General features: G+C 40.3%; 1 protein-coding gene and 1 long non-coding RNA gene across 2 annotated transcripts; one reads left to right on the forward strand and one right to left on the reverse strand.

Annotated features, from left to right (window-relative positions):
- Window positions 1–876: 876 nt before the first annotated feature.
- On the forward strand, window positions 877–12,471 carry LOC106572520 (uncharacterized). The gene is made up of 4 exons (XR_001321141.2): window positions 877–1,180; window positions 10,784–10,829; window positions 11,215–11,271; window positions 11,576–12,471. It is a non-coding gene; the product is annotated as an uncharacterized lncRNA (long non-coding RNA).
- Window positions 12,472–12,798: 327 nt separating this feature from the next.
- Window positions 12,799–17,322, reverse strand: LOC106572518 (DAZ-associated protein 2). The gene is made up of 4 exons (XM_014146753.2): window positions 17,066–17,322; window positions 16,033–16,151; window positions 15,660–15,902; window positions 12,799–15,405 (listed from the first exon to the last, which is right to left on the reverse strand). Exons 1-4 carry the CDS (start codon window positions 17,076–17,078, stop codon window positions 15,277–15,279), a joined length of 504 nt encoding a protein of 167 aa, XP_014002228.1. The 5' UTR covers window positions 17,079–17,322; the 3' UTR covers window positions 12,799–15,276.
- Between the last annotated feature and the right edge of the window lie 286 nt (window positions 17,323–17,608).

Raw genomic sequence — 17,608 nt, forward strand, 5'->3', positions numbered from 1 at the left:
TGTAAAGTGATAAGAATTCCTTATAATTAAGTAAAATACCCTCTACATTTACATGTTGGCTCACCAAAAGGATATTTTTATCAAATTGTTTTGTTGCAGATACAAGCCTGTGCGTGATGACACATAAACATACCTTTTGCGGTAAAAATTTCAAGTACCGAATAAAAAGTACAAGTTAAGTGGGTTTCCATGGCATTTTCAACTCTACTGATGGTTTTCTGACAACAAAAAAATTTGCGTCATAGAGCGAGTGACTGGTATTGGCACGTGCGGTCTCGCCAGCGCACATATAGCCGACATCAGTGGTTTCCAATTCAAACCTGTTCCTGGAGAGCTACACTGCTGTTGGTTTTCACTCCAACCCCAGTTGTAACTAACCTGGTTCAGTTTATCAACCAGATAATTATTAGAATAAAGTGTGCTAGATTAGGGTTATGTTAATACCTAGAGGGCCGTAACTCTCCAGAAACAGGGTTAGAGTCCTGGCCTACATTATGTGATTATTATAAAAGACCAACAAGTGAGATTGTTTGTATTTCTCAAACGGCAGCCAAACACCGATTATCATGTCACCAGAAGACCCTCGATATTCACCTCCCTGTGAAATTAATCATAATGTACTTAATTTGTAGCCTAACAAACTACATGATTCCCCGACGAGTCGTAGTGGGAGGACTGCAAAACATGTCACGTGACTCCAAATTTACTTCGATAAAATGGTTATATCAATATTTGTGCATAAAAGCGTTTCCGCCGACATTTCTCCCATAATACATTTTAACGACACAAAAAGGTTCCACCTTGTCTAGCGTATTTAGTTTAGTTTACATTTGGACAGTTTACCGAAACTTCCTGTTTCCATCACAGCTCTCGTGAATGTGTTTTTATACCGTATGGCGTCAGAAAAAGAATCGCGATGGGAACCTGGTTTGTGTTGCAATTTCACGGGGGCGAGCACACATGAGTCTCACGAACGCGCAGGGGATTACAGGAAAGTTTGAGTTGTGCGGATACACGTCAGTTTTTTTTTGTTCGTTGTTGGTTTACTAAAGATAGTTTGCTTTATCGACTGTATTTTTGTACTTGTTGTTATTTTTGTAAGGAGAAAAGTGGTGTGCCTGAAGGTGACCAGCAAGCAAATATTTCTCAGCAGATCCAGCTAGCTAATCTACTTCCTCAGGTAAAATTTGCGTACACAACTGTGTGATGAACAATGGCAGCATTAAACGTGTGATGTAGCCAGTAAACAGGCTATGCCAGGCAACACCCCGATTTAATACATCAATGCTTAATATGTAGAAATGATGAGAATATTCTAGCCTTTCCTGCTTTTTATTACCCGGATACGGCGGTAACGAAGTCAATTGACCCTAGAGACTATTTAGCATAGATTCAAGGGAAACCGGTTAGTCCATTACTGGGCGTTAGGAAAGCCCCATACATATGGGAGCATTTAGCTACCAAAACTCAATTGGAAATGCAAATAGTAATTTTAAATGTTATATCATGTTTGCAACTCCTTTTCCTTAAATGGGTATGTATTTGTTTAAAAAAAAAAATGGAATTGTAAAAAAAGATTGCATATCATTTATGATGACTGCCAATTTGAAAAATAAATAGCAAAGTGTGTTTGATTATTACTTTCCATAGTACTATCCAGTACAACACTGACACTTCCAAAAATCTAATTTAAATGATAAATAATTTCTCATGTTTGCCATTTAATTTCCTTGTGATAGCATGAATTGTGACAAAGAAATATTTTTCAATTGACAATGCTTTTTCCATATTCTGTGGTTTAAGACTGTCATAATTCGAATTATGATCAATCAAATTCGATAAATCAATCGCAATGCTTAATTTTGCTATTTCGTTTCCTCATTTGCATGATCGTTTTTTTGACTTGTGTTGATTGTCAGCCAAACACTGGTTGGTGTTTCGCTAACGTGAAGCAGAAGAGGTTTCCTGTGCTTGCTGGCGATGGTCATGTTCGGTTGTTGTTGTATCGATTGTGGTGTGTTTTTAGCCCATCCCGGCAACAACAACCAGTGTAAAACCCCACAGAAGAACAGCGTGTTTGCAGGAGGGGACAGTGAGCTACTAGTAGTTAGCTAATTGGCTATTATATGTAGCTAGCTACCGATAGGTTAGATACATGACACGTGATTGTCACGATACCACCTTTCCAACAAGTCAGTTAGTCAAATTTCTGCCCTGGTCAACTGTAAGTGCTGTTATTGTGAAGTGGAAACGTCTAGGAGCAACAACGGCTCAGCCATGAAGTGGTAGGCTACACAAGCACACAGAACGGTACCGCTGAAGCGCACACCGCGTAAAAATCATCTGTCCTCGGTTGCAACACATACTACTGAGTTTCAAACCGCCTATGGAAGCAACGTCAGCACAATAACTGTTAATTGGGAGCATCCTTAAATGGGTTTCCATGGCCAAGCAGCCACACACAAGCCTAAGATCACCATGCGCAATGCCAAGCTGGAGTGGTGTAAAGCTCGCCGCCATTGGACTCTGGAGCAGTGTAAACGCGTTCTCTGGAGGGATGAATCACGCTTCATCTGGCAGTCCGACAGACAAATCTGGGTTTGGCGTATGACAGGAGAACGCTACCTGCCCGACTGCAGAGTGCCAACTGTAAAGTTTGGTGGAGGAGGAATAATGGTCTGGGGCTGTTTTTCATGGTTCAGGCTAGGCCCATCAGTTCTAGTGAAAGGGAATCTTAACGCAACAGAATACAATAACATTCTAGACAATTCTGTGGTTCCATCTTTGTGGCAACAGTTTAGGAACAGCCCTTTCCTGTTTCATCATGACAATGCCCCCGTGCACAAAGTGAGGTCCATACAGAAATGGTTTGTCAAGATCGGTGTGGAAGAACTTGACTGGCCTGCACAGAGCCCTGACCTCAACACCATCAACCACCTTTGGGATGAATTGGAACTCCAACTGTGAGCCAGGCCTAATCGGCCAACATCAGTACCCGACCATGCTAATGCTCTTGTGGCTGAATGGAAGCAAGTCCCCACAGCAATGTTCCAACATCTCGTTTAAAAACTTTCCAGAAGAGTGGAGACTGTTATAGCAGCAAAGGGGGACCAACTCCATATTAATGCTCGTTAGAGGTCGACCGATTAATCGGCATGGCCGATTTTAATTAGGGCCGATTTTCAAGTTTTCGTAACAATAGGTGATCTGCATTTTTTGATGCCGATTACATTGCACTCCACGAGGAGGCTGCGTGGCAGGCTGACCACCTGTTATGCGACTGCAGCAAGGAGCCAAGGTAAGTTGCTTGCTAGCAATAAACTTATCTTCTAAAAAAACTATGAATCTTAACATAATCACTAGTTAACTACACATGGTTGATATTACTAGTTTAACTAGCTTGTCCTGCGTTGCATATAATCAATGCGGTGCCTGTTAATTTATCATCGAATCACAGCCTACTTCTCCAAACGGGTGATGATTTAACAAAAGCGTATTCGCGAAAAAAAGGCACTATCGTTGCACCAATGTACCTAACCATAAACGTCAATGCCTTTATTAAAATCAATACACAAGTATATATTTTTTTAATCTGCATATTTAGTTAAAAGAAATGCATGTTAGTAGGCAATATTAACTAGGGAAATTGTGTCACTTCTCTTGCGTTCTGTGCAAGCAGAGTCAGGGTATATGCAGCAGTTTGGGCCGTCTGGCTCGTTGCGAACTGTGTGAGGACCATTTCTTCCTAACAAAGACCGTAATTCATTTGCCAGAATTGTACATAATTATGACATAACATTGAAGGTTATGCAATGTAATAGCAATATTTAGACTTATGGATGCCACCGTTCGATAAAATACAGAACGGTTCCGTATTTCACTGAAAGAATAAACGTTTTGTTTTCGAAATTATAGTTTCCAGATTTGACCATATTAATGACCTAAGGCTCATATTTCTGTGTTTATTATATTATAGTTAAGTCTATGATTTGATAGAGCAGTCTGACTGAGCGGTGGTAGGCAGCAGCATGCTCGTAAGCATTCATTCAAACAGCACTTTCCTGCGTTTGCCAGCAGCTCTTCGCAATGCTTGAAACACAGCGCTGTTTATGACTTCAAGCCTATCAACTCCCGAGATTAGGCTGGCAATACTATAGTGCCTATAAGAGCATCCAATAGTCAAAGGTATATGAAATACAAATGGTATAGAGAGAAATAGTCCTATAACTACAACCTAAAACGTCTTAACTGGGAATATTGAAGACTCATGTTAAAAGGAACCACCAGCTTTCATATGTTCTGAGCAAGGAACTTAAACGTTAGCTTTTTTACATGGCACATAATGCACTTTTACTTTATTCTCCAACACTTGTTCATTATTAAAACCAAATTGAACATGTTTCATTATTTATTTGAGACTAAATTGATTTTATCTATGTATTAGATTAAGTTAAAATAAGTGTTCATTCAGTATTGTTGTAATTGTCATTTTACAAATAAATAAATATATGAGAAATCGTCCGATTTTGAATCGGTATCGGCTTTTTTGGCCCTCCAATAATCGTTTATCGGCATTGAAAAATAATAATCGGCCTACCTCTAATGCTCATCATTTTGGAATAAGATGTTTGACTTTTGTTCCTGTACTGTAACTAGCTGGCTATGATGCACTACTGGCTAACGTTACTGGTTTGTGTTAGCTAGCTAGCCCACTGGCTAGTCTAGCGAGCTAGCTACCTTCACAACAAGACATCGTGGAACACTTTTAGGTAAGTGGATATTTTTTGTCTTGTCATTTCAGAGGAAGGTGCATTGAGGGCTACAGCGATATTACAATGAGGGTATTTGATTAAGCAGGCCGGGTTGGCGGAAATTGCAACGGATGAAAAGTAATTGTTTTGAAAACCGGCTGCGCCTCGGGTGTGAGCCGGGATTGCCGTTCACTTGCTCACTGCGAAGTCTGCTCAAATAAAAGTGTAGTATGTCAAGAACGTTGAAAATCTAATGTTTTTTTTGTCACATGTGTCAAATACAAGTGTAGACCTTACCGTGAAATGCTTACTTACAAGCCCTGTACACATGCAAAGTGTTTTCTCTTGGTTAAAACTAATATGTTATCTGCCTTCACAAGTAAACTTAGTTTGAAAATTTTAACATGTACTTTGATGGAAAATGTATGTCTCTGAACGATGAACCATGCTGTCTTGGTGCAGATTACTTTTCGATTTGAGCAGGGCGCTCCTCCCTCACCACTTTTGCCCATTCACGTCACGGGCCATAGCCCGGCGCACCCCAGTCCAGCTTAATTAAACTCCCTCAATTTTAAGCGCAATACAGATTCTATTAATATTGTAGTCCTATTATTCTCCCCCACTGAGTTTGTCATTTTGTTTATTGCAAGTAAAGCTTGTGTTTGAATGCAAGTAAATAATGTCAACGTTGCAGTATTTCATTATTATAGCCCACATGGGACAGTACCAGAGATTCTAAGTGGGCAGATGATCTTATATGGACTGGAATCAGTGATTCTTAAGAGTTCCTGTTGTCTGATTTAAAAAATAAAGCCTTTTCTATATTAGCTAATTTGCTCCAGACATGACAGTGTGCCTTTCAACTAATATATTTTGTGTTCCAACCCTAAGGAAACTGATGTCATTGCTTTGTACGGGACACCCCAGCAGGTCCTCCAGCAGACGCTGCCCCTTCTGTCTTCCAGATGCTGCTGCCCACCATCAGACAAGTTAGAAAGCAAGGGCTGGAGGGGCACCAAAATGGCTGAAAGATGCCCCACACCACCCGTGCTATAACACCTCATTGAACTGTAAATTGAGTGAATGATTGGTTATGACATGCACTAAACCGGAGCATACAGTTGTACTATAAAAAACAGTAGGATATGTGAATTTAATTGTGACTAGTGCACTTATCATGAGTTGTACATTGATCATCTGTGTTTTAGATTTCCATCCATTCTAATCTTTTAGCATAATTTGCGCTCCTTTTTTCATAGGCAGTTCTGGCTGATGACCTGTCTCCATAGCTGATAGAAACTAAGAAGGAATATCGTCCCCAATGATACCAATATTTCTAACTGTACTGATGAGGAAGAGGGCAGACTTATGTTGTCGCTGAATTGCTTGAAGTGTTCAGTCAAAATTACAGTGCCACTTTGATGTTTTCAAAAATAACAATCCAGAAATGTTCTTGCTCTTCAATGAGGTTCTGCCAATCATATGTTGGAAACCTACAGTAGTAACTTTTTTGTTGAACACCAGTGATTCTAAGAATAACTGTTACTTGTAGGACAATGTCTCCATCACAGGTCACCAAGGGTACAGTACGGTGTATATCCTTAATAAAACAATTTGATGGTTAATTTTGCATGCCTCATTTTCCAGTCGACATGGAACAAATCAATCTGAAATATAGTTTTACCTACAGTATGACTTGCATAACCAACTCAGTGCCCTCGCTGAGATTAAAAGGTTGGACAGCTCTATCCCTGGCCTAGTCATACTAAAGACTAAAAATGGGACCCGATGCATCTCTGCTTGGCACTCTAGATGGATAGATAAATAGATTGGGGATAAGGCCATGCGAAAGACTAGCATCTTGTCCAGGGGATGTACCCCTAGTCGTAGACTGTTCTCTATGCTACAGCATGGCAAGCGGTACCGGAGTGCCAAGTCTATGTCCAAGAGGATTCTAAACAGCTTCTACCCCCAAGCCATAAGACTACTGAACATCTAATCAAATGGCTACCCAGACTACTTGCATTGCCTCTCCCCCCCTTTATTATCGATGCATAAGTTACTTTAACTCTACCCTCGTATAGATTATCTCAACTAACTGGTGTCCCCACTCATTGACTCTGTACCGGTACCACCTGTATATAGCCTCACTATTGTTATTTTGCTGCTGCTCTTTAATTATTTGTTACTTTATTTCTTATTTTTGTAGGTCTTTTTCTTAACTGCATTGTTGGTTAGGGGCTTGTAAGTACGCATTTCTCTGTAAGGTCGACACCTGTTGTATTCGGTGCATGTGACAAATACATTTTGATTTGATGGTGCCTTGACATATGACAACCGCAGTTTTTGTGAATACTGTCCCACCAAGGACTAACTCAAAGACTAACGTTAATGGCCAAAGGGGCCGTTCTCCCTCGCTCTCTGTCACTGTCAAATATATATATATTTTATTTGTTTAGACCAGAATAATTCTTAGTAGGTTATGTCTCTGTTCATCTCTTAAATGTGTTGACTTGCCTCACCATGGCCAGCTAGCTAGCTAGCTAGCTATTACCACAAGCCTGTCCTCCCCAATTAAGGTGCCACCTGTGGTAACTACATATACTAGCCATCATATTGCTTGTAGCAAGCACCATGCCTGAGCTGTCTCCTCATGAATTTCTTGCTCACCGGCTGTCCTAGCCAGCATAGCAAAGATTATCTACACTGAGTGTACAAACTATTTGGAACACCTTCCTAATATTGAGTTGCACCCACTTTTGCCCTCAGAACGGCCTCAAATCGTCAGGGCATGGACGACAAGGAGTCGAAAGTGTACTACAAGGATGCTGGCCCATGTTGACTCCAATGCTTCCCACAGTTGTCAAGTTGGCTGAATATACACTGCTCCAAAAAATAAAGGGAACACTTAAACGACACAATGTAACTCCAAGTCAATCACACTTCTGTGAAATCAAACTGTCCACTTAGGAAGCAACACTGATTGACAATACATTTCACATGCTGTTGTGCAAATGGAATAGACAACAGGTGGAAATTATAGGCAATTAGCAAGACACCCCCAATAAAGGAGTGGTTCTGCAGGTACGGACCACAGACCACTTCTCAGTTCCTATGCTTCCTGGCTGATGTTTTGGTCACTTTTGAATGCTGGCGGTGCTTTCACTCTAGTGGTAGCATGAGACGGAGTCTACAACCCACACAAGTGGCTCAGGTAGTGCAGCTCATCCAGGATGGCACATCAATGCGAGCTGTGGCAAGAAGGTTTGCTGTGTCTGTCAGCGTAGTGTCCAGAGCATGGAGGCGCTACCAGGAGACAGGCCAGTACATCAGGAGACGTGCAGGAGGCCGTAGGAGGGCAACAACCTAGCAGCAGTACCGCTACCTCCGCCTTTGTGCAAGGAGGAGCAGGAGGAGCACTGCCAGAGCCCTGCAAAATGACCTCCAGCAGGCCACAAATGTGCATGTGTCTGCTCAAACGGTCAGAAACAGACTCCTTGAGGGTGGTATGAGGGCCCGACGTCCACAGGTGGGGGTTGTGCTTACAGCCCATCACCGTGCAGGACGTTTGGCATTTGCCAGAGAACACCAAGATTGGCAAATTCGCCACTGGCGCCCTGTGCTCTTCACAGATGAAAGCAGGTTCACACTGAGCACGTGACAGAGTCTGGAGACGCCGTGGAGAACGTTCTGCTGCCTGCAACATCCTCCAGCATGACCGGTTTGGCGGTGGGTCAGTCATGGTGTGGGGTGGCATTTCTTTGGGGGGCCGCACAGCCCTCCATGTGCTCGCCAGAGGTAGCCTGACTGCCATTAGGTACCGAGATGAGATCCTCAGACCCCTTGTGAGACCATATGCTGGTGCGGTTGGCCCTGGGTTCCTCCTAATGCAAGACAATGCTAGACCTCATGTGGCTGGAGTGTGTCAGCAGTTCCTGCAAGAGGAAGGCATTGATGCTATGGACTGGCCCGCCCGTTCCCCAGACCTGAATCCAATTGAGCACATCTGGGACATCATGTCTCGCTCCATCCACCAACGCCACGTTGCACCACAGACTGTCCAGGAGTTGGCGGATGCTTTAGTCCAGGTCTGGGAGGAGATTCCTCAGGAGACCCTCCGCCACCTCATCAGGAGCATGCCCAGGCGTTGTAGGGAGGTCATACAGGCACGTGGAGGCCACACACACTACTGAGCCTCATTTTGACTTGTTTTAAGGACATTACATCAAAGTTGGATCAGCCTGTAGTGTGGTTTTCCACTTTAATTTTCAGTGTGACTCCAAATCCAGACCTCCATGGGTTGATAAATTGGATTTCCATTGATTATTTTTGTGTGATTTTGTTGTCAGCACATTCAACTATGTAAAGAAATAAGTATTTAATAAGATTATTTTCATTCATTCAGATCTAGGATGTGTTATTTTAGTGTTCCCTTTATTTTTTTGAGCAGTATATTTTGGGTGGTGGACCATTCTTGATACACAAGGGAAACTGTTGAGTGTGAAAAACCGGGCAGCGTTGCAGTTCTTGGCACGCTCAAACCTGGCACCTACTACCATACCCCGTTCAAAGGCACTTAAATATTTTGTCTTGCCCATTCACCCTCTGAATGGCAAGCATACACAATCCATGTCTCAAGTCTTAAAAATCCTTCTTTAACCTGTCTCCTCCTCTTCATCTACAGTGATTTGAAGTGGATTTAACAGGTGACATCAATAAGGGATCATAGATTCACCTGGTCTGTATGCCATGGAAAGAGGTGTTCCTAATGTTTTGCACACTCTGTGTGTGTGTGTGTGTGTGTGTGTGTGTGTGTAATGTATATATATATATACACACAGAGTTATTCAGTATATAGTATAGCTTCGCTTCTTCCTCTCTGATCCAGAAATACTTGAAGAAATTAACAGTATTTCTGTCTGAGCATAGCTAGCAAGCCCAGGCAACCACTTCCGCCTCACATTACCAAAGCACCTCCCACCGTGTTTGACAGGTCTAACACACATTGAAAATGCAAAGGAGCCATGAGGAAACTAAATAGCAAAATTAAGCATTGATTGATTTATAGAATTTGATTGATCATTTGAATTTTGTCACAATTAATGTAGTCACAAAGAAATTACATGAGAAATGATTGGTAATTTACGCTTTTACATTTCATTTTTAAACGTGTCAGTGTTGTACTGGATAGTACTGTGGAAATTAAATATGAAACACTGCTATTTCTTTTTCAAATCAGCAGGCATTATGCATACTCAATCATGAAAACGATAATGCATAGAATTTTGTCATAAATGCAAACCCATTTAGGAAAAGGAATTAGCAACACATGGATTTATAATATGCCAATTTATAATTTTTTATATTGAATAAAGCCATTAATAAACTTCCATACAAACTAACTGCCGCCATAGATTTTTCAACTAACCTGTTCTTGGCGGTACTTTCATCGTTCTCGATTCAGTGAAAAAACGTTTCTTAGAAATGTCAGTTTCAAGTTGCAGATGGTTCTACAAAAAATTGTATATTAAATCCATGTTTTGTACCCTGTCATCTTAGCTGCCGCACATCTAGCATTTCCCAGCAGCTTTGCAGGAACTACTAGTTTTTATGCGGCATGGCCAGGTGTAGAATTTAGATGACTGTTCGTCACACAGTGCAACCAAAACAAAGATCTACACACATGCAAGAGGCATATCTCACTCGATACAAAACATAGATTTAATAGCTTTCTGAATTTTCTATGGTTTTTGTAGAACCACCTGCAGCTGGAAACGGACATTTCTAAGATACTTTTTTTTCACCGACTCGAGTTTGAAGATTAGTTGAAAAATCTGTGGTTTGTATAGGGCTTTCCTGCAAAGCCCAGTAATGCACACCAAAAATCTTTGGCTGTACGCCAGATAATGTGATATATGTAACTACAGAATTTAGTACTGTGTTGGTTAGAATACAGTGCCTTTTATTTCTGAGTTTGTGTGTTGTGTAAACAATGACTGTACTAAGTACTGTACTTTTCATTTGTTCCATAGCTTGTGAAACTGACATCAATCACCATGACTTCTATTCCCATGACAGGTAAGTGGGACGTCCTTTTTTTGTGTTAGAGAAATGCCATTTTATATGGCACTTATTTCACAAAGACTAAATACATTTATTTGAATTTTGATGTCCGTGTGTCAATGAAATACTGTAACCATATTTTCCTCTATAGAGTTGATGACACCCAACCCTTTTTCATGATGGCTCTGTCTTTACTTCTAATTAAGGCACTGCGTTGTCAAATAGATTTCAAAAATTAAACATGGGCTGGACCTGAGTTTAGCTGTTTTGTAAGCAGATTACTGTGTAATAAAATACAGTTCAGATTTCCCTGTATTGAGAAAATGATGCAGTTTCTCATGTTTATACTATCACAGCCTACAGTATGAAACAGATTGTTTGTCATGTTTTATGTCTTCAGCAACAGAGATGAGACCTACATCGCTTCCCAGTCATACAGACTCCTCTGTCATTGGAAGTAGGCCTGATTTTATTTTAACTTTTCTTTTCACTTCATTATGATAAAACAGAAATGTGCAAAATGTGCAAAACCCTATGTTTTAAAAGTAGACGCCACAAAACTATGTTGCCACGAGTAACACCGCAGATATTGAGGTAATAGAGATGGAAGACTTCACTCTCACACAGAGTATATGCGCATGTGCGGTTTACGTTCTGCATCTACGTCATATTACTGAGTCTACCTTTTTAAAGCGTATGCATCTATCCTTAGCTGAACTTCTGTCCCTATTCTAAAAGCATTTGACTCTCTCTCTCCCCAGTTGTCATCGTACTTGTTCTACTGACGCTAGCTGGCCTGGGTTTCCTTCTGTACCGGTACTTGTGCCACAACAAGGGTGCCTACAGAACCACAGGAGAACCCGCCCCGGGTGAGGACTGTGATCTGGCCCACGGTGACATTGTAACTGATGAAAAGAAGGAGTACTTCATTTGAACTTGATAACAAGGAGGAATGTGAGGAGAACTGTGGGTGGGTGTTTAACAAAATGTTCTCTGCCAAACTGACAGGAAATAGGAAAATGACAATCTTTGATGGACATCTACCATATGTCTGTGGAATTGAAGACCTACATAGATTTTACCCAAGAGAACACACTATCACGTATAGGCACATAAGCTGGGCAAGCGATGAGATTAATTAGTAAAAATGTGTGTGCACACTGATGGTTTCACAATTTAACAGTTGTGTGCAAGGCACGAGAACTGTTTAACACTAGTGGATGGAGGACTTCATGAGATTCTTGTGGGGGAAATGTCTAAGATGGCATCAAAAATATGCTTTCTTTTGTGTCATATAATTGTTATCAATCTGCTCCCCAGGTGTCAACTCTGAAGGCTTTTCATTTTCTGATTTGTATTGGTAAAAAAAATAATAATATTGTCCTGGGGTGGGGGGCTAAATGGGAAATTGTATTTGTTGATCAGTAGAAGGCACTGATGATTTTTTTTGTCTTCTCTTATGCCATTATACGTAATTTACCAGTTCAAAACTGGGCAGCTAAATGGGAAATGTTTTGTATCTGTTACTATTACCAAATACACCATCTTGTTTGTATGATCTTACTGAAGTATCTGCCAAAGGCAGTAAGTGGCATGACAGACCTCAATTTGAGACTGCAGGTCTGACATGGCAATAAAGCTTGTTAGTATTTAATCACTCGGTGTTCAATGTCCTTAATCCAGCTAGCTATAAGATGTGCATTTCATTTATCACAGAGGTGTTTATGCATTAAACATTTCTTCACCTCTTACGATTCATACAGGGCTGCTTGAGTCCTAATGCATGACACAAATCTGAAATTATAAATGATGGAAAAGCACTCGGAACAGGTAGCATTTCAAATGTCCAAAATATCCTTTATTCTAAATTTTTCACCTTAAATGTTATGTTTAGTATAAAAAGTTAACTGCACCAGAGTTTTTTTCTTCCAGACGCATGTCTCAATAAACCAAAGTGACACTTAGTAATCTTAAAAGAAAGTACTGTAGTCCATCAAATCACTTTAATACATATCCATATTATAAAAATGTTAAAGAGAATCCCTGAACTATAAATGTCCATAAATCCTTCAACAGAAACTTTTACTCCACACTGGCTGTGGTTGGCATGGCATCTACTGGTAAGCATTACGGTACATCATATTGCTAGGTCTAAGCTGCGTTACAAACATGAGTCAGGTCTGGGACAGAAAGAAACTAAACAAAATTGTATGAGCCTTTTTTGTTTACATTTTGAAAGCTGTGACCCCTTTTTAAACCGTATGATGCATCAGTGTGGGTTTTTTGGAATGGGATACACATTTACAGCTGTGCAAAATGAGTGACATGACAAACATGTTTGGAATGGTAGTTAGTCATGTGATCAGTGTAACCAAGAGAAGATGCAGTCTGATACATAATGTCCAAACAGGTTGCATGCTAGGCTAGCAGGTTTCCAGACAGCTGATCAACTGACCAAAGTAACCTGGAATTCACATTTCAGTGAGGACTACTTGTTTTAATGAGGGCCACAACTATCAAATCTAGGCTATTAAGTCGGATACCCAGTGACACATGAATTTATCATAACATACAAAGACATGAGTTGCATTACATAAGGAAAAATAAAGAAATTGCACTGAATGTTAATGTTAAAACCAAAATATCAAATTCTTGAATCTAGGCGTTTTCACAAACTGGATCAAACCTAGTGTTAGATATTTGACTTAAGTTATACGGTAGTTTAATTAGCAGCGCACATAAGTGTATTGGAAAATAAAAAGTTGTAAGCACGACTGATAATGCATATTTATTAATAATAAAATGTATTCATAAATAATGGTGTGGCTTAACACTACAATTAACAAATCGGGCAAGGGGAACCATATGCAAGTGATTTGCTGCAGTCCTAAAACATTTAGGAACCTCACCCTTTTGGAGTGAAAAGACACTTCAATGAAATTCCTTCAATAAGTTGTACAGGAAAGAGTAGCCTTTGCCTAGCGCTGTATTTGCAGGTTATTAGTATTTGTACTAAAAACAAGTAGCAAAATCTATCATTTCCAGAAGTATACATAAATTAAATTGTGGCATTTCTATAAAAATTAGCAATGATACATCTTCACAAAATTCAAAGTTGTACAGAGCAAAAGTGCAAAAAGGCATGCAGAACCACCTAGTCACAATTACATTAAACATTTAAATCACCCCATTACAAAATACAGCAACAAATGCCAGATCGAAGGTCTTAAGTACCTTCAAACCCATCATCACTGTTTGATATGTTTCCTTTTAAAATGTGCCATATTTGAATTATTATAATTAAGTCACAACCAAACATTTTGTAGTGCAATCTAGACCATATCTTTGGTACAACCATCTCCGTGGTTATACTTACAAAGTAAGTAACTAGTAATTGATTCAAACAAATCACTTGAAGATGAGACAGAAAATAAACAAACTGGTTATATTTTAATTGAACACTCAAAGGCTTCATAACACTGCAGCCCTTATAATGAAGGGTTAAAGTTTTAAGTGTTAAACTTTTACAACCTACTGATCTTAATAGGTTATTCTACCTTACTTGACAGTACTTTGTTTTAAGAACAGGTCTTGGGTGTCATTATTTTACTTAACGAAACACTGGGATGATGTTCAACTCTGGGTATCCGACTTTAGGGGAAGAAATGTAACTGCAAAAATATAAAGCCAACCAACCCTTTCGATGATCCAAATCTCAATTTGGAAAATCACACTGAATTTCTTTAAGTATTTTAAGTTAATTCGCTTTTATTTAAGTCACGGTGCTGTTTGGCACCCGATTATGTTCATCTACAGTTGCCCAAGAAGGTACAGTAAACCACCATGGCATGTAATAGTCTGGTTAGAATTTTGCAATCTGTTCTTGTTTATTTTGGTTCTTGTTTAACATACCAGCATTCTATTATACTACAATCTGGTGGCCGGAGAAACTGATTTTTAGATAGGCCTACTGGGCATATTCAACATGCCATGCAAAAAGAAAAAAAAGAAAGTATATGTGATGCACTGCTTGGATCATTAGCACTCTTTGTGAGGAAGACATGAGGCCGAATCCAAATAAACATGAAAAACGGAAATAATAAAGTACAAAAATTGTGACAGTTAAAGAGTTTAGATCGATGTCATTCACTCAAAAAGAAAATATAGCCAGTAACATATGAAATGTGTTTTGACTGAAGACAGCAGCACTATCCTTGTAAGGTCAGGGAACCGGTTCAGCAGCCCAAATTATGAATAAGTAATTAAGACTTTTGATTCTGGATCGAAAGTGGAGTACTGTACCTTTTATCAGGGCTCTAAAGTATTACATTCCATTAAGTGATATCAGTATTGTGGCATGGCCAAGCAGCCCGAAAGGGGTTGGCGGATGGGACAGGAAAGGGAATCATCATTTTGAATGAGGGAGAGGAGTATGGGGAGAAGTTGTGGCAAATGCTGGCTGTTACCAGATGGTGTACCCACCATTGGAACCACCCATGAAGAAGTTGTTCTTGCGCTGTGTCATCATGACGTTGGCACCCTGCATGGCGGCCAGCTGAGCTGCATTAGGCATGTGGCCAGGAGGTGGGGGCTGTGATGTGAGGGAGAAAGAAATAGTCACATGCATGAGTAACTTTAGCAATATCTGTTAATCAACAACACAGGCAGGAAACTTGGCTCCTCCCTTGTACTTATTATGGTTATCGATGACTTTCCCTCACGTGGTTGTCTAGGTCTTAATTAGACACAAATTGAAAGGAAACAAGAAAAACCAGCAAACACGCCACCCACCAGGAATTGAGCTTGACACCCCTGATATAGCCTAGGTGTTTTGCAGATACTCACAGGGATAGAAGCACTGTTGCTTTGACCAAATCGAGCACCAGCATCATATCCTCCCTCCACTAGCACAGTGGAGCCAGGGGGATACATGGCTCCCATGGGGTAGTATGCCATGGGGACGTTGTGGCCCATTGGTCCAACAGCCATGGACTGGGGCAGTTGCATGTACATCTGAGTGCCAGGGTACTGGGCCATTTGCTGTAGCTGGCCAGCCTGAGATGGGTGCACATACCTGGGCTGATAAATCTTTGGAGTAATGGAAAGAGGATGAAAGGGGGAGTGTTAGAGACAGTCTGTCAGTGTGTTTGTATTGATATGATTGTGAATACTCTTCACAAAAGTAGATAACACGTTTATTCCAATTACAAATGGTTACCTCAGAGTATGCAGGTGGTGCGTCTGTGTAAGGGGGTGCCTGAGGAGACACTTGCATAGCAGGGGGGTAGATGGGTGCACTGCTCTGCTGTGGGTACACAGTTTGCTGGGGATAGGAACCTGTGATACACAAAATAATATTATGCTATTATCACTACCAACACTTTGTTTTACTCAAACGTCACACAATTGCAAAACATTATTGAATGCTAGATTGTTAATCTACGACCACTCTTTGTGGGGTCGTAATAAAGCTGATTTTTCCAGTTCAGGGATACAATATGGACGTCACTAGTTAACACAGCCACAGTCATAAACACCGTTTATTTCTACAATTTATCTTCTTTAAAATCAGATTTAAAACATAACCCATACACCTAACCTTAAATTAATTTTAAAAAATTATATGAAATTGTACGATGGCCAATTTTGACTTTGTGGCTGTGTTGTCTAATGGGAACAATACAGTATTTTCAACCAAACTTCCGTTTCCAGTGAAACGGATGTGGGAACTCCGCTCAGGCGTCTTTTTACGCCTGCTACATTAGGTTAATCTATTACAGACCGTTCTAACAAAAGAAATGTACCTATGACTGGCTAACAGAACAGAAAAATACTTCCTTCATCAATATAATGATTACTGTTGGCTAGTTAGCCACGTTAATATAGTCAGAACAATACAGTTAGTCAATTTACATAAGTGACTATGACAGGTCCTACTGTTAACTCGCTAACACGTTAGCAGAATAGTGTTGTATTCATGGTTGAGGTCAGTGTACGCGGCTACTTGCTAATTAGCCTGTAACTAACGCTAGCTAGCTAACGTTACGTATTTGGCAACATAGATATAAAGCTAGCTGACTACTTACCGGTCGACTCTTACAATTTAAACAACTGTAGCTATTTATCTAATTCATAATGAAAACACTAACGACGTCGGCCAAGTAGACCGCACAGTCTAGCTTTTAGCTAACTTACGTTAGCCGCTGTTAGCTAGCTTATACAACAATGATTTTGGACGTTAGCTAAATTACCTTTGTTGTTCATTGTTCTGAATTGCTGTGTGGTTTTCTGAGTCGAAGACGATGATTCTGAAGTTGTTTGTATTTTTCTATCAGGACCGTTTTAATACTAAAAACGGAGATAACTGTTCAGAGTTACGTGACCGTTCACTTCCTTGTTTTTCTCTGGATTTTCTGATTGTTGTGATGTGGATGCAGTTAGCTACGTAATGTAGGCTCCCTTCAATGGGGGGATTCGATTATCTGTCCCGGATTACCCAGTTTGGAGGTGTTTGTTTTGGGTGAACGTAATTGTATTCGTGTTGGGGCCGGGATGACTCCCGGGCGTGAGCGGTGAGCCAGGTGTGCCCCGTACAAAGCCCACGGTGAAATCGGCTCAAAACAAAAGTGACATAGCCAAGGCTAGATTAAGCATGTGGAGTAATGAGTAGGATTCCTTGTTTTCACATGCAAAAGGTGATTGCTTCTGATTAAAACGCTTTATCTGCTTTCCCAATGAAGAACTCTAGTTTAAAAATTCAGACATATATTTTATGGAAAAGAGATGTTGTATGT

Source organism: Salmo salar, chromosome ssa15 (assembly GCF_905237065.1).
Source record: "Salmo salar chromosome ssa15, Ssal_v3.1, whole genome shotgun sequence".
Classification (NCBI taxonomy): Eukaryota; Metazoa; Chordata; class Actinopteri; order Salmoniformes; family Salmonidae; genus Salmo; species Salmo salar.